This window comes from Ammodytes marinus (genome assembly GCF_949987685.1).
Source record: "Ammodytes marinus genome assembly, chromosome: 5".
Lineage (NCBI taxonomy): Eukaryota > Metazoa > Chordata > Actinopteri > Uranoscopiformes > Ammodytidae > Ammodytes > Ammodytes marinus.
Window position 1 is genome coordinate 8,269,399 of NC_137234.1, and position 21,268 is coordinate 8,290,666.

A 21,268-nucleotide genomic window follows, 5' to 3' on the forward strand; every position below is an offset into this window, starting at 1 on the left:
TAAAAACTAAAAATAACACATTTTGCGTTTTACTGTATGACAGCACGAGTGGTCAGCCCGGCCGTCAGCTGCACAAGCCGACCCGGCAACGATCAGCTGTGAGAGCGCCCACTGTCCTGCTCCACCAGCAGATCGGAAAAACGTGCCGGTTAACGGTGGAAATAAATCTCTCGCTTAAGCGATCAATGACACATTAAAAGAGGAATTAACATCTAAAAAGTGCGTCAAATAAATAAAATGTTTAGCTGAATGTCGCGCCGTATATATTTTTTATCATAAAGAGCAGTGTAGGCCTACTACATTTAATACTGTGGCTAACATTTTGAATGAATGCAGCCCCCGTGCCTCAGTGTCCCCCCAGCTGCTCCAGACGGAGACAACTGCCCTTACGTAGTCCCATGCAGCGCTCCTAAGTGGCCGGTGTGTGCACTATTGAATCAGTGCTCCTACTCAGTTGCACACCATAAGCTGCACATTTTTAAGTGATTAATATCTTTATTTCGGTCTGAGCAAACACTGCATTTGTATTATCTTCTAATAATTGTCCAACAAAGTCATCGGCTACCCGGCACAGCCTGCACTGCGAGTCCATGCTGTTTACAAACTTGCGTACACGAGCTGAGAGCTGGCGTGGGATTTGAGCGTATCCTACGCTCACGTCCATATTGATAAATGCCGAGGTTTGCGTGGAAATGTACGTACACCCAAATTTCTGGTCTACGCAAGGTTGATAAATGAGGGCCAGTATGTGTACTAGGTGTCAAGGTTCCGCTCTAGTCTAGGCCTACTGCAGATTTAAAATGTGTGCAATCGAGTGAAAATGAAGTTTAAGATAAGTAAAACATCTCTTTTAGAAAAGTACCACATTATTTTAAAAGTCAAGACATACATACAGAGAATATTTTATGAAAGTGCTAAAGCTCATTAATTGCGTTCAAGATGAAGTGCAAGCAGGCTCATCCTATAAATTACAGTGGGCTTCAGGAAGCTCCTCAGGGGATACTTAGTGCTCTGTTTTCCACACTTAATAGACTGTAATTTAGTTCAAAAACTAGATTAAAAGCAGCAACTGTACTTTCATATTTAGCCCTGCTTTCATGTGGTTATAATGTAGATCAGGGACAGGGTTACAAAAAGGCTTCAGAATGATTAAATGAGTCATTTGAAAATTGTATTTTTGGAAGAAAAAATAAACTTGAAAACACTTGAAGACAATGCTCTCACATGATCATTGCCAAACTGTACATGTTAATTACTTATTAACTGTACTAAAGCTGGAGATCCCCAAAACCATTTTTCGTAAAACAAACAAAAAAAATTCTCATTATACTGTGTTCTAAGACTTAGTAAACGTTACCTTGAGAGTATCCTGGTTGATTATGGTGTGCTCTCCCTCATAGGAAATGATGACTTCATTGGTAACCACCTCAGGCTCAGAGAGGTAGCCTTGCTTAAATATTTTAATCCTGAATAAACCATCTTGAGAATGACCTCTTGCTTGGACGATGAAGCTGAAGGAATCCTTGGACCTCAGACTCTCATAATTATGCTCATATGACACAACACCCTTTTTCAGGTCTTCCTGTGTGAAAACTGAAGCCTCTATGCCACTCACAATAATCCTGCCATCACTGGGTGGTGATGTAACCTGGAATTTGATCTCACTGTCGTCTCTGATGTCCATGTTGGAATCAGCGCTCAACAGGCTGGTGTTAAGGGTCTTGGTGCTTCCATGGTCGATGACAATTATGGTGTTGTTTACTACTCGCAGGTAGGGCTCAGCTGCTTGGATCTCAAGCAGCGTAGTGGTCTTGTGGAAGCCATCTGACACCTGCAGTGGGAAGCGTTCCCGGTCTGCTCCGTGGTGAATAAAGAGGATTTTCTTATCTCTCACGTCGGCTTGTGTGAAACGGTAAAGGGGTTGTGAAGGATTAAATGTTGAGACAATATTACCCGAGAGGATTCCCTCACGAGCGTAGACAATTTGGGTGTCATTGAAACCTGAGTCGTCATCCTTAAACTGGATGATATCAGTTGTTAGCAGGCGCTGACCATGGCGGACTACATTGAATACTTTATCCACAACCCTCACAGGAGAATGCTCATTCTTTGATTGGATAGATATTCTGAAAACACCACTCAATGTTGCCTGATCATCTGAACCTTCCGCTCCTTGATCAGCTGCTGAGAAATAAAATTCATCGCTGCTCGTCTTGGAGCCGTCATGTTTGTAAATAAGTCTGTCAAGCAGGAGGTCTTCATTGCTGAATACTCTAATTGCCCCCTCAAATCTAGGCTGCCCAGGTGGGGAGTCCCTTATCAGTCGTCCATGTTTTGGTTCTTGAATGACATGGTATACAAAATCTGTAGTATCTGGAGACTGTATCCAAAGATAATTCTTGTTCAGAGTATCTTCACCACCCTGCAAGACCACCAGCCTCTCGTTGGTCAAAACAGGAGCATCTGCATCGGCGAGGATGTTAATGGGGAAGGTGTATAGAGGGGAATATTGATCATCAGCAAGGACTCTGAACTGGAATTGGTCTATGCTATCCACAGCTCTTTGAACACGCACTCTGTAGCTAACAGTACTGTCCAAAAGGTCCTTCTGTGTGAAAATGTCACCCTCAGCCATTTCTCTGTCCAACAACTGGAGACTACCGAGTGTTGGAGGCTTGACAAGGACATATTTTACAGTTTGTGGATCTGGGTTTTTTCCTTTTATCTCAGCTTGAAGCTCTGAGACTCCGATTGTTTGCTCCTCACCTGCCTGAATCTCCAATGCAACCATGTTAGAAACCTTGACTTGTGCTGGGGTGATCTTGACTAAGAAGGTGTTGTTCCAGAGGGAGAACTGGCCCAGGTGGACGTCAAATTGAATCCGTTCGACCACAACATCATCTTGATCATTAGAGTCTGTGCTGACATATCTAAGGCGGTCTTGATCCAGATCTGATTGATGGAAAGTTGTTACCTGCTTGTACATTCTATCACTTGTCATTATCTGTAGTTCTCCGAACATCAGAGGTTGTGTGATGTTATACATAATATCTCCATTACGAGGATGAGCGAGGACAGCCAGATTTTGAACGCTGATGGATGTGTTGCTTCCTTGAGACAAGAAATGGCCAGTGTTGGTGACAATAGTCATATGTGGCTGTGCAACGGAAAACTGAAAAGTAGTTGAATGGCTTACTGACTGGCCATCAGACACCTCCAAGGTAATTCCAGCACCACTACCACCTCTGTGCACAAAGTAGATATTTCCATCTTTCAGCTCCCTGCAAGTGAACTCCGAGATGCTTTTCCCTGGCTGCTGACCGTTTTCCAGGTAACCAACTTCCATGGAAGGCTCAGAGGTTACAGTAACTACTAATTCATCACAGCGGGTATCAGAGTCCGTTATTTTAATAAGGCTTGGACTCAAACGAGTCCTGCCGTTTTCTGTGATGGTGATTTCTCCTCCACCAAGTTGTGGTATATCATTGACAGGAAGAATTTCAATTGGAAGCACATACTCATGCTGAGTTTTTAAACATTCTGGAAGGTAGTCGTTACTGTTAGCAACCACCTGGAGCTGAATTTGATCTGCATGCCTTTCATTTCCGTCATGCATATACTTAATTCTCTTATTGACAACATCAAGAAGAGTAAACTTTTGTGTCCGTTTTGTGTTAGTATCTATATCAAGCAAGCCATACCAGGGATCATTCTGGAGAGTAAAGATAATCTCCGACTGACGTATTCCTGCAGCACTGAGATCAAATGTAGGACTTATGTGGTTGATGTCAAGAAAAACTTCCCCACCTTCAGGCACAAGCAATGGGGTCACATCAAGGAGTTTTCTTACATTTTTGAATATCTCTGGCATGTCGTCTGTTGGGTAGCAATGCTGTTCATTTAAGTCCATATTAACATATCGAATGCGAACAGGTGGAGAAGTTGTAGTTGCTTCAGAATCATAGTAACTTGAGTAGTCATAGTCCTCTCCTTCACATTTTACATGGACATCTTTGGTCACCAGGGCATCCTGCAGGCTTCTATCCTTCTGATTCACTTTGATTTCCCCCAAACAACCGATGAAGGATTCAGCCGTTATTTCCTCCTCTGCACGACTTAAGGACCCACTCTCACGAAAGACCTCCTTCATTTTCCCCTGGATGCCTCCTAAATACAAGTTTCCAACCAAGTCCAGTTTTTGTGACGAGTCAAGGGGCATCGAGGAAGACTGACTGTCCACATTAATGACGAAAGAATCCTGACTGACCTGAACTCTGACTCTGTGCCACTGATCATCATCCAATTGCACATGGGAATTCTCCAGTACCTTCATGCCATCGCCGAGGTCAAGCAATCCTTTCAGATGGCCTTTCACAACACCAACAGCAATGAAGTCTGACTCCCGGCCAGGGTGGAAGACAAGCAACGCATCCTCAATGGTGGTTTTCATTAGGAGCTCTATCACCCTTGGAGCACCACTAGATCCACTCCAGGTGGGGAAGGACATAAAGGAATCAGGAGTGCTGAAACTAGTTGCCTCCCCATCACCAGCTTCGAACTCACTGCTGCAGGATTCCTTTGTGTCATGGCATTGTTTGAACGCTGTGCTGAGAATATCAAACTGATGGGATTCAAATTTGACCTGAGTCATGCAGCCACGGAAAGGGGGGATAGCATTGCTGAGGTAAGGAGCTTCCAGCTCTCCTGTGCCTCCAATCCAAATGCCCAGGTCAATATTGAGCTGTTCCCCATCGTCATCCACAGGAACATAAGTTGAGAAGAGCTCATCAATTGTCATGGTGAGTTTGCTATCTTCTAGTGTGAGTGAGATTTTGTGGTCCAGAAGGTTGTTCAGCTGTACTCCTTGGGATGAGGACAGTGTAACTTCGCCAGCCCCCAAGTTCATTCGAGCCTATAGAAAAACAAAAAAATAATATTTGTTTCAAAATCATTAATTATAAACCTGTATTCTGGCATTTGGGGTATTAATAAAGATGTTTTGATTGGTAAAGTCATTATATGACAATGTGTAGCACAGGGAAAGGATTAATGGTTAATGTTTAAATAGAATGTCTTCCTTAAAATTAACCAAACACCAAAACTTATACCATCATTATACAGTCCTCTTATTATTTATGAACCTGAAAATGGAATTCACAAATATCAACCCAAATACTCTCATCTTATCTCATAACCACTGTATTTCTGGAACCTTTCGCTTACCACATATGCCATGTTTATTCGTTGACTCATGAAACACTTAATTTAATTGCATAATTAACATTAATGATCTGTACAGTGTATCTACAACCTCAGAAACATTTCTCAGGTACACTCACAAGGTTGACTAGGTTATGTTTTAAATATGAACCAAGAAGTGTCATTGATAAAATCAGAGATCTGAGTTTTGCTTAAATAAAGTAAAAAAAGATGCATGACGGATACTCCTTTTTTTTGTCAGTGCATCTAATATAAATCTTAGGAACAGAATGAAAAAGACGGTTAAAAGTATTATATCCCTTTATTATACCCAGCCTTAGACTTCATTTAAAAATGCAGAGATATTGTTCTTTCTGGGGAAAATCGGTATGAATCTCTATGATAGCACACCTGATGCTAATTCTGCTAATTTATGAAGCTGTCAATCGATTAATTATAGATGTAAAATTACACTGTTTCTCATGCAAATGAGACCGGCAGAGTAGACAGCAGGAAAATCAAATCAATTACGTGACACTATTTTCACATGACACTATTTTCAAGCCACATTTTTCAGATGCTATTCACATACTACATTGGTAAGTAAGAACATATTAAAAGGGATTTGCTTTACCGTTACATTTAAATACATATTAGCACTCTAGTTAATTTTTTAAGTTTTGAACTCACTTCTCCTGTAAAGAAAAATATGTAGCATCATTGACTCACTTTTTATAAAAAAAAATTAAACACCAACTTACAGTATCTTATCTTATGTCTAAGAATATTTCAGCCTCCTCCATTTTGTTAACTATTCACCTGTATCTTCCCATTTTGGAGCTCAAGAAACAAGTAGTCCTCCATCCCTGCAGCAAGTAACAGCAGTCCACTTCGCCGACTGGTCTTGATCTGTAATGACAGGTGGAAGGTGGAGACATCTTGGAAGGCTTGTAGACTGCAGAAGCTGTCCCCAAAGTAGGATTCTGTGAAGAGTGAAAAAAAGACAGAACATATAAAGTTAAGGAAGAGAGAATCCGATGCATACTTTTTTTTATTTTTATTTTTTTTTACTGTTTATTCAACCATTTATTTAGCAAGAATATAAACATATTTTGTGACTGTGCACGTTTAAAATAAAGAGACGAGTGCCATGTATGTCTTTTTATGTCATTTAGACAGGAAAGAAACACATTCTTGTACCTAATATTAAAGAGCCTTATTTTGCCACTTGCATTCTGTATACTGTGGCGACATACAATGGCTCACCACACAGGCTCACATAAGACAAAAAGACACCTGCATAGGTTGCTATTGACTCATCCTACAACAGCTCGATGACAAAGCTGTAAATACTCATGTGGAAGTTTGGAACAATTAGATGAGCCTTTTCCTGAATCCCACGCTACAGAGCAACTTGCTCTGGACTGATTTCTATATCATCAGGTGTGCCCCAGCTGCTCCTGGCTAAAGAGGATCTCCTCAAACCTCAAAGGGATTCTCTCACTGAGACATCAGTCATTACCCCTGCGGAGGTTTTCCGGGCATATAGAGTCTTGGATTCGCAGGATTTCCCAGGCCTGAGCTCTCTCATTTCCAATGATATGCAAATGCAGCCACCTGCTTGGACCGTGCTCTCTGAAGCCTTCGACAAAATGTAAACTACGGAGGAAGTCAATTACATCCCAGTGCACATGCTCTCAAATTAAACTGGACCACCTCCAAGATCCCGTTTCCTCAGAATGGGTTTTCCACGGCCTCAGCCAAGAGATACAGAGAAGGGTCTTTCCATTTGCCGCCCACTAGCTCTCATTGGGCTGATAGTTCGACAAAAACTCATTGGATATGAAGAAGGCAGTCTTCTGATCCCAAGTTGCTAATGCTTTGAAATATTTGGAAAAGCAGAGAGAGACATTTCTGTGTCAAAGATAGAACATTCCTATGAGATCATGAAGGCCAGAATATTCCAACTAAATCACCCGTAGCATCCAGTAGTCATAAAACGGTGGACTCTCACAAAATAACATAACTGTCACGGCTGAGCTAGAATACAGAAAAGGCAAAAATACAACACTTAAAATTAACATTCATAGCTATATATGGGAAATGTTCCTACGAACTATGTTCGAAGTTGTCCGTGCGTGTCGGAGAGAATGCGTTTATTTGTGCCTTTTAAAGGGCAGCTTGTGTCTGTGTTGTATCTACGTTGCCAACTTCATAACACTGAAGGCTACATGTGTCCTTTGGTTTCTCCTCCTGTTAAACAAAACCCTGCATCCCAGATCTGTAGCAATCACCGGGAATTTGAAGAAAGACAATCAGATTGATATCAGCAAGGAAAAAAAGGAAAAATATTTTGTATTTTTTTTGCAGCCTGTGTGTTTGTGATTTCACTGGGAGGCGTTTGCTTTTGGTTCCAAGGCCGCTCTGTCATGAACAAAGTCAGTGATGAAGGGTCTCAGCACAGGGCAGAATACACAGAGACTTTTGATGATACACTGCTGCACAGCACCGTTCTCCTGCTGCCAAACACATGCCAGTGTGGTGGCTCTCAAAGATAAATATCACAGGAAATAGTTTTTGACATTACTACATGTTGAACTTTGTAGTCCAATATTGAGGTGTGGATAATGACAAACAAACAGTAAAACTAAGACAACAGGAACATGCATATGTAATTTGTGTTACTGAATTCAATGGATTTATAACAGTTGCACATCATTCCTTTTTCAAGGTGTAACTTTGAGAGGCTATTGTTGTTAGCTGTTACTGACTGTGCCAGAGGCTATTATGGTACAGTTCCAGAGAGTTTTCTGGTAAGTCTGAGGTATTCCAAATAAAAGAATAGCACTAATTGCACAAGAGCCTTCAGGCTGAAACTGAAAAATGGGGGACCAGAATATTTTCTTTCAGGCAATTGCATTAACAAAGAAAATCGCAATGAGCTCCATGGTTCTTAAACCCAAGCTTTTGTTGGATTGTTCACTGAGCATGGGGATAAAAAGCTGAAGAAGAGAACGATGCCAAGACAATTCTGCCTGGGGATTTGCTGGTTCAAATTCAGCTTGCTGCTGTTGCCTTCAGGAAAAGCAGCCCATTTTCTAATGATACACACAAAAGCCTTTCTCTCTGCAGTGTACCTGGACCTGGAATTCATTAGTTCCCCAGCTAAGCTGTGCAAAGCTCAGGCAAAGCTTCCTGTAGGGAAAGCACATTTTCAATACACTATCTGTGTAAATGTCCTGCTCTGTGACACTTCTTTTGTCTCTACGCCCCTAGCTTAAGCTGTTCTTGTGTTCACACTGTCTAGCAGGTATGCAAAAGGGACTCATACCTATACGGGATGAGGGAATTATTGAATAAGCAGGAAAAGTCTCCTGTTTTCAACATAACACCAATATATATTTTTCATCTTCCAGGGACATGGGGCTCAGTGTAGATGGTATCTAGCTGAGTAGTTTTGCTGACAAGGCATCATTATCTGTAAAGGATGATCCCTGCTCCATAACAGTGTGAGATGTATCTGTGAAGCTGCTGCCACACTTGGTGTCAGTCTGTGTGTGTAGAATATACCACCTAAGAGGAAATGTCTCTGATCCCCTTTAGCTATACCGCACCCCGTCTCACACTGCTTTATTGTATGTCAAGCAGAATCCTGGTCTAAGGCCAATGCAGATGGCTATAATTTGATGACTGACTGCACTTGTATCTATAATGCTCTGAAGAAACCGAGTCTTCCTCTCATTCACAGACCACTGGATGAATAACCCCGTTGTCTTTCTTCCCCTTTCCTCCTCCTCCTCTTCACTATCCTCTTTTGGTCTCAATCTAGCAACACATGTCCGGAAAAGCTACGGGGAAGAGACACACACTGACCACAAGTGTCGGAAGATGGGAGACATTCAGTCCACTTTGTGTCCTCCAATGACTTGTCTATGCCAATGAGTCACTGCAGTGATATTTTTAAGTGAGTGTGAAGATTTGAGCTTCTGTACTTTATGCCCTTATTCAACTGGTCACCAAAGAAAATACTTAAATCACAAAGTGTCTATTCTGTATGGGTTTGACTAATGTTTGTGTTAAACAGAAGCAGAGTAACACGTAACGCTATGATTTTATAAACATGACGGTCCACATTACCTTCAAATAATAAGATGTGCTTGTTTAAGATGTTATGCAGAAGCAAGGATACCCAGTGTGTGTTCCTCCACAACAACTTTGCCATGGCAACACTGCCCGAATCCAAACAAACCACCTACATGCGTAACCCATGGTTAAACCACGGTTAGCTTGACTATAAATAGTGGTTGTGTCGGACATTTGTTTCCGATGCTGGGCTGTGCCTACTACAAGAGGGCATAATGGCCTCCGGATATAATTATATGAAAGATAGGGTGTTGTTAGATAGAACTGAAGAGCCTTTAAGTGATGTAATTGCATTTACCATATGGCAACACGGCCATTACCATAATGAGCAATTGCATCTTTCACAAGGGTCAATAGCACTTGTGCTTGTGTTGAACATTAGTGTCCGCACATAGCAACACAGTGGACTATCTACTGCTAGAAACTTTTGATTATTATATCAAATCAGTAGTTGTACATACTAGTTCTGGATCAGTTAGTTGGTCAGAAAATGAAGTAATTATTCATTTATTAAACAAAAATGTAAAAAATATTCTACTTCAGCCTATAAAATGTGAGAATTAGCTGTTTTTTTCTGTGTGCAAAATTATAAAGTGAATACCTTGGGGTTTGGGACTTGTTTGTTGGACAACACAACTTTGTTTGTGTTGGGACTTTCTGTTGAAATACCAGCGTCAGAGAGTCTCCCATAAATTATGCCTACAGAATAAACCCATAATTTGAAACAGCAGATGCGTCTTGAGACATATTCAATGTCACTGGAGATGCATTTTCTGGCAACATTATGAAAAAAAATTTTCCCACGGAATGTATTCGTGAAACAATCACAGCTAATGCCTTTCTTTAGTTTCCCTCGAACTAGAAAGCAAATGTTTGAACAAACATGTCACCACCGATCAAAGCACAAGAGCTTCTCTTGAAAGGAAGTGATCATGTTGGTGCAGCGTGTTTACAGACCTGAGTCTGAATACAGCAGTCTGTTTAAGAATATACTGTTGACTCCAGCGCTGTTAAACAGAGGAGAGCAGAGCCACAACTCTACATACTTTGACAGCCCTGCTTTATAAGGTCCCCCTCCTTCCCCGCTGACTTTTCAGAAGTCACCAGGGACACACTTTTACAGGCTTTATAGAGCCATTTCTCAGACAGCACTGTGTCAGTGTGAAAGCAAACACATCATCATTTTAGTCGCCCTTTCTAAATCCCCATCTACCTCTGCATCCCTCTGAGACACTCCAATGCCAGCCACACTGAAAAGGTACAATACAATAAAAAACAGGCTTGTGGAGCCTCTGCGGGCGGCCTCCTCCCTGGCAATAATTAAAACTTTTCAGACTCTCTCTCCCTGTAAAACTCGCACTTACACAACAGACAAGGGGTGGCGGCAGCAACGAAAAATTATGACCTTTGCCTGTGAAAGCAGAATGGTAGGGTAATGTAATTTCGGTTTAGGAAAAATGGACCTGTGAAAAAAGGGAGGATGTGAAAGACTCAGTGTAGTCTGGGTTTGTTCTGTTATTGTGAGCAGGGCTCTGAAAATCAGAGAATGAATAGGAGAAGCACATTGTCATTGGAGGGATAAAGAAAAGAAGTAAGGTCCTTTCTCTATTTGACAGGTTTGTTTTGTTGAGGACAACTGACTTTGTGAAAAAAAAGTTTTTGTATCTGCAGCCATTTTCTTCCTCCATCACTGGGAATGAGATGAGATTAAGAATAAGTAATCAGTAGGGGACAAAGTGCTGAAAGATTGGAGTAGCAGAAGACCAGACAACATCCAATCAAATCATGTATTATCATTGTTCTACACTTCGGAAACGCGCCGTGACCTCTTCTTGGCGGTCTGTACTCTCTCTCGCACCGCTGCCATTACATTTCCACATTTCAGTTTCTTGTTAACTTATATAGTGTACCTCAAGGTAACAGCGGACAAAGAAATATTGTGCAACTTCAGAAGTAGCCTACACAATGGGACATTGTCGAATATTCAAGCCGAGCTTCAGCCGCAAAGTAAACATCTTTTTCCCCCAACTTCAATATTCCTGCCAAATAAGGCGTGTGGCGAGTTCACAGTTTTTTTGGCCCATCACACTCAACTAAAAGTCTCGCTGGTCATAATGACCTCGGACTGATGATCTCACTCACCGAACGACATTGTAAGGCAAACACAGACGTGAACAGAAGCATTGTAGTGACTCAGGGGCTCTGCTGTGGTTTATGACTGGCTCATACAAAACCTTCCTCTGTGTCGAACTCAGCCAAGCTACGGAAGCCATCAACTGCCAAGGTCCCAGTGGGTGGGTCCTGTTAAAATAACCCCCAGCCCCCTCCTCCCCAGTGACATCAGAGGACGGACCGCCCCTAACACAACCCTCACACTATTTAAACCTATATCCCTCGTCACAACAAGTGACCCTTTTTACACCCATACACACACACACAGACGCACGCTCACACGCACACGCACACACACACACACACACACACACACACACACACAGACACAGACACAGACACACACACACAGACACAGACACACACAGACACACACACACACACACACACACACACACACACACACGCACACACACACACACACACACACACACACACACACACACACACACACAAATACTCATGTACAACAAGAAGCGTTCCAACAAATGATTGTTTATACATGTAGCTGTGACTTTCTCTGTTTCCCCTCAGCTAGAGTATGACTGTTTATAGACTGAGCTGAGGGACATTTTAACACAGCGGTAATGAATTCCAGTGTGAAATCTTACCCAGTGAAAGGTGAGTAGAACCGCATGCCAAGAGAGGAGGACAGGAAGGAAGAGAGCAGTCGCCTAGTAGCAACAGCAATCAGGTACAGACTATTAAACTTAACACTTTTACGCAGATACATTTCTCATCTAGCAGGAAAAAAAAACAAAGTGTCCCGTGCTTCTACACCTTTAAACCAGACTTGTCCTGATAAATCTAATTAAAGGGCAATAAAAAAAAGGCGTAAAGGTGAAAGAACAAACTGGAATCCCTGCATGTGATACATGAGCGGCTACAAAGCTCAGGCTTTGCACTACAGCACTGATGATTTAAAGTAATAGCAGAAGGAAATTAGACAGCAGTTAAGTATTGTACAGCCACTTGAGTCTCTAACAATGTCAACAAGAAATGGAACAAAGAGACTCTGTGCTCTGTTGCTACGTCCACTGATTAGTACAATTATTTTAATGTTGGTTATTTCAGGCCACCAGTTTGAAGCCTTCCTTTTCCCACCATGCAGCTTGGTTTAAGGTCTTCTACCACTCTTTATCACCTGTTCACTTCCTCTTCTACTTTATAGAAAAATAAACTTTTTCGGAGCGTATGAACTTTTTTGTGTTCTTATTAAAAAATGAAATATGAGAACATCAGTAACACACTCATCTCTGTATAGTTAGATACATGATGTGTTTAGCTTAGCTAACAATAGCATACACACTAGAAACATGGGGGAAATAACTTGCTTGGCTCTGTTAAAAGTTCAAAACTACATCTATCAACACACCAAAAAAACTTGTGTCGGATCCAGTTTGTGCAATCCTTACATAACAGAAATGTCAATAGGCTAGTTTTACAGGGAGTTACATGCGGAAACTTTTCATGGAGAACAGTGGCCAAGCAAAGAAAGCTTCACTAATCGCCTTCAGGCTCCATACTTAGTGCACATTTGGGAGTGCTACTGGTCTTCTCTTCCAACTCTTGGCAGAATAAAGTGTATTTCCCAAAATTGTCAAACTTTTCCTTTAAGAGCAATAAAAAGAGCACAAATGTACACTTTGAGGACTGTATTCTTTTAGTTTGGGGTTTTCCAGCTTTGACGTAACATATTCTTGATGTGACCCGTTTCCCTGTGCGGTGACTCAGACACTCCACCATATTCACTCCTAAAGTTTTTTGCCCTCAGTTATTCTGTTGAATGTAATGCTTTCATGATACGACTGGTACACTGTCAGGGTTTTATCTATGAATCATAATAGGCTACTTCAAAGCACTATGGTGTGGTCTCATGAATTTCCAGCATCTCACTTTTTAAATTTTTTATGAAAAGGTACGTGTGCATGTTTAATTTCTGATATATCAATAGCTCCATTCAGTCTTGCCCCTATGACTGCAGTTTTGAGTACGAGCAAAGGCATCAGTCACTCCACTACTAATTATCAGCATGACATTGGCTTTTCAGTCGTCTGGAAAAAAACTTTGCTGAGTAGCGTTTCACTCTCATTAATCATTTCATTTAAACGTCAGCACAGGGGAAGAGACCTGATACCTGGATCCCAAAAAAATAAACTCACAGGGGAAGACTTTATAGAGTTGGGGTTTCGGTTGGACTTGTATTTTTTAGAGGCTCCAAATGTTTCCCAGACATATATCATAAATTAACTGACTCTCTCGTCATCCATTTTTGTCTTTGTCGCTCAGTAAGGTCTCATTCATCAAAAAATGATTGAATATTTATGGCTTTTGTGTACAGTTCTGTATAATTCTGATTTCTTAGCCCATCGTTTTGGTAGCAATACTATGGCAATACTGGGTACTTGGACAAATATAAGATTGCTTGGGTTGTCCACCAATCATATGGTTTAATCCACATGTCACATGAGTGTTTTCAGAAGCAAAACTCAAGGTTCCTCAGCGCCTCACGTTAAAGCTCCACTGCCATTGGTGCATGTGTGAATAGGTGAATGAGAGGTAATTTGTGAATACCTTTGTCTGCCAAAGTAGCAAATTGCTTTATGAATGCACTCAATTAACAAAAATAGCTCCTAAAATGGACTTAATTATATAATTATGTTGAGGTAAAAAGGACGCCTGTGTGTTTTTGTGTCCATTGTGTTGCTCACGATGTGTTCCTCCATTCATCTGATCTGCTTCACACTTTACAGGCATATTCCTACCAACTCAGTCAACAAAACAAACCAACCAAAAATTAAAATAAAAAATACACGTATCCCACGTCTCACCTCATTTAAACTTCATACTGATATGTCGCAGACCCCTTGTCACATCAGTTTCAACTTTCATGGCTACACACTTTTCCATGAGCAGGTTTAATAGTTAGGCTTTTCTATAAATGGGGCCCCCCAGTCTCGCTGTGCTCCCAACGACGGAAACTGTGATACAGAAGCTGCAGTGAAGGGGGCCTCCGAAAACCCATATCCGGCTTCAACCTGGGTCTGCAAAGTCAGTGTGTGTTTGAGATCAGAGCGTCACATTAGTCCCATAATGAGAACCAGCTGAAGGCACACACCACCAGACTGACCCTGTGCAGCTCAGTCTGAGCCCCCCTACCCCACACCATCTCAACCCTTCCCCCTAGACCCCGGAGACACATCTCTCGTGCTTCACTCCACTGAATTTAGGGCCAGAGAAATGCTTTATCCAGATGCTTACGCTCAATCCCTTCCATAGACCGGCGTTACTCCTAACCATTCCAGTGCACACGCCCAAAGACAGAAGTACATGGTTCAAACATAAACACCCAAACGCACCCGAGCACATATTAGTGGCTATGAACACACACACACACACACACACACACACACACACACACACACACACACACACACACACACACACACACACACACGGTCTCTCCATCATGAGTTAGACGTCTCACAACCTAACAGTCATTCCTCCAAAGCCTGCTGGCTGAGTCAGCCCACCGTCTCCCGCCATTCACACAACTGTTTTCCACCAGGCTACTGTTGAGGAGGCACGCCCTGGTCCACCCAGCCCATCCAGCCACTTTTCTTTCCTTCAATAGCTCAGTTCTCATTCAGGAGAAGTATCTCTCCGATCCCACAACACACTTTTCTATCCTACTCTCTCTCTCTCTACCTGCAGCTGTACACCCAAAATAAACAACCTATAACATGGAAAGCCCGGGAACTTGAACAAAACACTCCAATGTTCCAACTCATACATACATTTTTCCACAATTTGCACGGTTTGGTTTCATTATTTAAGTGCTGACTTGAAGATGGATAGCACTGCTTTCTGTGGAAAATGGTGGTAGATGGTAAATGGGGAGAACCCCTTTAGGGAGCTCAACTTGAAACATGCTTCTTTCTCTCTCTTCTTTCCCACACATACATGTATTTTAGAGCTGATCAAATCCGATTTCATTTGTAAAACAAATTAGGCAAGAAACCATGTTAAATACTTGAGTTTTATATTGTGACTTATGACATAGACATACTATTACAAAGTATGTAGTACTAAAAAAGTGTGACCACTAAATGGGGATTTGGTCCAATGTAAATGTGAATGTGTCCTTTGTTTATTCAACCTTTCTTTAAATAGAGTAGATTCACTGAGCGTGAATGCCTTTTTCCAGGAACGCCCTGCTCCACAATGTTACATACACACACCTGGAAGCTAACAATGCAATAGGAGGTAAGTGTCACAATATTTCTAAGTTAACAGTGTTAATGATGGAGGAACAACACCTGCTTTTTAGCTTTCACTCTCCGAGATGTGTCACCTTCTTTTTCACATCTCAATGTTCTCTTTCTAAATACAAACTGTACCATCTGTCTTATCAAGTCATTAATGCATTCATCATATAATGCAAATTGCAGTAGGAGGTAAGTGTCTTGCACAAGATTTCTAAGTTAACAGTGTTAATGATGGAGGAACAACACCTGCTTTTTAGCTTTCACTCTCCGAGATGTGTCACCTTCTTTTTCACATCTCAATTTTCTCTTTCTAAAAACAAACTGTACCATCTGTCTTATCATGTCATTAATGCATTCATCATATAATGCAAATTTTACTTAAACACTGGTTTTCTTGAGTCCAAAACAATCATACAACATATGTGGTAATGTTTTAAACATGTGGTGGCCAAACTGACCAAGGGGGAAACAAACTCAGAGTCCCTGCCAAATCATTCACCGACAGCGGCCACCCTGCACACCGCAGTGGGCCTTGAAAGACGTCGTGGCAACATGCGTCCTCTAACACAAGCCACTGTTGACTGTTCATAACTCACACCCTTTGGCAACAGCAGCGCTGTGCACAGTTCTAGCAACACTAGAAGTCCAACTGTGTAATCTATGATGGCTGCATCAACCTACACCTTGCTGGTAAACAAATTAAACCATTTTCCTGTACAGCTGTTTTTTCTGTCCTAGTTTTTTAAATTAAGGGTTACAACAGTTTTACCAGGTATTTGTTATCCGCTAGTTATGTATGCAGTTGCATCCTCCACATCCAAAGATGTTATTTGAGACAGGAAGGCATACTGAGTAAGGGGAACCTTATTCTTATATATGTTCTTATTTAGAAGATACACTGTGTTGTCAAACTTACACAAATTGGATGGCTATTGATAGTGTATGCTGACCATGTTTTTCTATTATGAAGTTTCATTATAGGCCGGAACATACGTCTAAACCTAAGAGGTATATTTTGTGCTGGTAAACAAAGTAACTATGAGTCCCCTTTTGCTACTGACAAAGACAGTCATTATTTGCAAAGGGCCATTTATCATGAAAATGTGAACGGAGATTGTCCCAAGGGTTTTGAACAAACAACCAATGCTGTAGGTGTTCTGGTGAAGACAGTCTCCTTTGTCACAAGTCACATCATTTGAAGCCACAGTGCGACGTGTTGATGTGCATCATAGCCCGCTGAACCTCAGGGATGCCTCCAAGACAGAGTAAAATAAACCTCAAATTAAGACAGACAAGATATTCAGAGAGAAAGACGTACTGTATGATCAAAAAGACACGGAGAAACTTGGAAACTTGCTTCTGGGAGGCTAAATAAAAAATAAAAATTTGCACAGAGCTTCAGCAGATACAAACAGTGTCCTTATTACATCAATTTGCATTTAGATGATAATAAGAGCTGGGCGTTTGAATGGGCTGTTGTCCCAACAACTTCCCTGTGAATCCAACAGATGTAATTAGGAGTAATGCATCGAATTGCCTCTGACTGATTACAGTGTTATTTCTTCATTACATCGGAGAGAAGTTGCTCAGAATCTTTCTTTGTTTAACCCCCAAATGGGCTTGGCTGATACAACTAATAGCTCATCATTGTGTCTGAAATGACCATATGAATAGCAGATGACGACTGTGGAGAAATCAAACTCCCTGCCATACTCTACCATCCAATTTGATGACAACAGCGGATCAGAGCAGCTATTGCTGGAGGTTCACTGCTTCTCGACTACTGCTTTTCAATTACGGGACCAACCTAATGGTGTATGGTGGTGTATGTCCTGAGATGTGAAACATTATAGCCCAGTAAAATATCTGGGCCATAACACTGGATACAGTATTTGTCCAGGATAGCTGAAACTGGTATGCTCAGAGGCTATCTAGACTAGAGTACGATCTTGGGGGGGAAAAAAACTGCAGGGTTGGTTATGATGTATTGTAGAGAAGTTTTTTTTTTCTTCTCAAAGCTCAAACAGACATCGATCACGCAATAGATTACTGAAGTAGGAAGAGTTATTTTCAGAGGTGCTAGATTTCCAGATTTAGAATTCCTGTTCATTATCTACACAGTTAATTCTAGGTGACTGGCAGTTGGAGGACTTCAGAGGTTTGTAAGGACGTGATTGAAGGTTTGTTGAAACTATGTGGAACTATTTCTAAAAAGTCCAAGGTACTGTACAAGGCAGTTTATATAAAAATAAAATGACAGAGGTCAGTAGAAGTATGTCTCCATTTTGGTAACAAATATCAAACCGCCAATATTCTGTCACTGAAGCAACACAATGTGCTTTGCAGAAAACTGATGAAATGCTCAGCAGTTTGAATCCACTCCCTCTCAAACTTTGGGTCTATTACATCCAACTAATATGGTGCATGGTTTTGTTCCCGAACATAACGACTAAGCATTCTTGATTTGAACAGCGCCCAAATATTTCAGCATTTTTTGGAAAGACAACTGATGTAAATCATTGACATGGCTTAGTTACAAACGCTAATGTAAATAAAGGTTTACTTGGATAGGAACTTAAGCCCTTACATCTGGTTCCAGTGAACGAGATTGAACATTCTACACGATACATTTCTCATGTACGTCTCTAGGCGTTTGTGATTAAGGCTGCTTCATCAATGAACCATCATGGCATGGATTAAGATTTACCTGGTATGTTTCAAAGCCATGTTCTTCAGACTTGTGTACATTGTGGTGGATTGTATCGAATCTGTTAATCCAAATCTGGAGCGTCTTGTAAACCTTTCATCCATTGTCAGGTAGACAAATCTTAATGTTGCCTTGGCACAAATACGCATACTGATGAAAGTGCCACACACGGGTGAGTAATTTGATCATGTAAGAAATGCCATGGGCACAGATGGCTTGGGCAGATTGTGTGCATTGTACCCAGATTGCTACACATAGTTTTACATACAATGTGGACAATTTGTGGACACATTTGTTCATCTCATCGAGGACATAGTTGACTTTTTGCCCGCTTTGTGTGGTGAATATTGACAAGGCTATCAAACTTTGATGAAGATAAGGGTTAGTGGAGTGAAATGTTGAAACACATAGTCAATGAGACTGAGAGAGAGACAGAGACAGAGAGAGAGAGAGAGAGAGATCATCAGCAGGGGCGAGTAACTGAGCACTGGCAAAAGGTAGGGTTAGGAATGTGTTTTTTTTATTCACTGCTCCAGGCGAACGCTCACTTGAGGCACAGTCACTGTCTCGACTGAAAACCAAAACAAAGCCCACGACTAAAATCAATGCTCGCCTTCACAAAACCCTGCAGCAAAAAAATAAAAGAAATGAGAAAACAGAGCAGACAACCATTGTAAAGTTTGACGTTGTGTAGGAAAAAGCTAAAACAACCCCTGAGGGTTAAAAAGGTTTTCCAGACAGATCACAATTACAAATATCGAACGTATGAAAAGTTTGACTTGTCTTTTTTGACGCAATCCTGGACTTGACCAACATCAAAGGCAGTTGAGAAAATGCAGATCTTTTCACCTGGGGTTGCTCAAGTTAAAGTAGCCGCTAACATTCACCCATGAGTTTGCAAACTCTGAATTAGTTGCATCCACGACTGGCTACCAAATACTACTACTGTGAAGTATTTCTAATATCTGACTATGCACTGGACGTATTGGATCTGAATAGGCTTTCTGTAACATAAACAGTAATCCATCAAGACAATGAAGATTACTAATGATGCTTAATGGCCTTGAAAGTAACACTAGCGTGAACGTCTTAAATTGGACCAGGCGAAAACACAATCTCTTACTGGAGCCTGCAGAGAAATCCACTCCCTAATGTAAAGCTATGATTGGACAATTGCCGTCAGGGGGTTTAGCCAACAGTTCATTTAAAACTATAGGAAGAATAAGGAAAAGCATGTTGTGAAACCTAATGGTGTTCCCATGGGGCTGTTACAATTTGTCAATCAGTAGAGCTTAATGCAGAGAAGCAATATCAGTCGGATTTAAATGTCAGCATACTGTGAAATGTCATTGCCCATTCGGTTTGTTAAATGCACATGCAGTCATAAAATACAGTATATTAGCGTCCAGCAGACTTGGAACACAATTGTGTGCCTTTTTTTTTATATGTAAATGAATTCATTAAATAGTCTACTTCTCTGCTCCTAATCCCTGTGGATGAGTGAAAGTATGTCATGGTGTTGCGATTACTGTTAATGGTTCCTTCTGGAGAAAATGTCCCGTCCTTCACTTTCATGCTGGCGTTTAGCAGACATTGGCACCCTGGCCATATGTCTTGTTTTAACAATCCTGCAGGTCGCTTATACAGTACTATATGCAATGGATCACATTTTAGTGGTGGGAAGTCAACTTTCACTTTCTTTATGTTCAGAGCTGTATAGACAATGAATGAGTATTGTCCACTATAAAGGGTAGCAAATTGAAGTAAAGGGAGTATTGTTTTAAACTCAAAGATCCAACCTTGGTTGCAGTATCCAGTCTTTACCAGTTAGTCTGCGGTTGCTTTATATCAAAGGACGCCACAAATGATTACTCAGACCATCTTATGATGCTCAATTAAACTTTTTCTGCTGCTCACTGATGTTTAGGAGGACTGTTTGTATTTTGCTCTTCAGTTTAATTCAATTGACAACCATCAAAGCTGAATCTTAGAGGGTCTTATGCAGAAAATGAATGAGGACTCTAAGAGACTGATGATGTTTTTCCACAAGAAGTGATGGTCTCAGCTGCTAATTATGTCTTAAAAGTGTGTGTCAAGATGACAATTTTGACAATGGCTGTTTCATTAAGAGGATATCAGGTCGTGCAGAGGGTATGTTTACGTGTGTTGTGACTTGAATGACAGGTCTTTTCAGGATTCAACAAAGAACCATGGTTGTTATGACAAACTCTTAACCTTCCTCCTGTGTTAACTTCCTGCTACCATCCATGGTGTTAGCGGGTCGGTTTCGACCCGTGTCTGAAATCAGCTGTAAAAAAACACTAAAAACTATTACCTATCATCCAGTTTGTTTCTCATCTCTTGGTTACCTTGTTAGGCTTCCTTATCCATGAAAATATTGTTTTTAATATTTTTGGTGTAGGCGGATGGGCCTTTTTTTTGTCAGTATGCGCCTCAATTTCAGTTTAAAAATTTGTAAAATGAACCTCAAGAGAATCATATAAATAAATATTTGGTTGTTGTGTTACCTGATTATTACTGAGGGGTATGAGAACACATTTCTTAACTAAATTTGTTTTATTTATTTTTTCATATTAATATTATTGACCTTTTTAACATCTATGGTGTTACTGGTCAATTACGAACCATATATATTTATTTCAGAAAACAGCAAAAAAACTTTTATTTCAGCATTATATAAACACACAATGAAAACCAGAACAAGTCACAACACAAAATATAGATTTGTAAGGTCAAATAAACAACAACCAATCAACAA

At 40.9% G+C, this 21,268-nt stretch overlaps 1 protein-coding gene across 1 annotated transcript in view; it reads right to left on the reverse strand.

The window, feature by feature from the left end:
• The window catches only part of cspg4 (chondroitin sulfate proteoglycan 4), a 63,517-nt gene that overhangs the window by 21,706 nt on the left and 20,543 nt on the right, over positions 1 to 21,268 (reverse strand). The window contains exons 2-3 of the mRNA XM_080028219.1: positions 6,019 to 6,182; positions 1,358 to 4,912 (exon numbers count right to left, since the gene is read on the reverse strand). Coding sequence (XP_079884345.1) covers positions 1,358 to 4,912; positions 6,019 to 6,182 — 3,719 coding nt within the window. The remainder of the gene's footprint in view (positions 1 to 1,357; positions 4,913 to 6,018; positions 6,183 to 21,268) is intronic.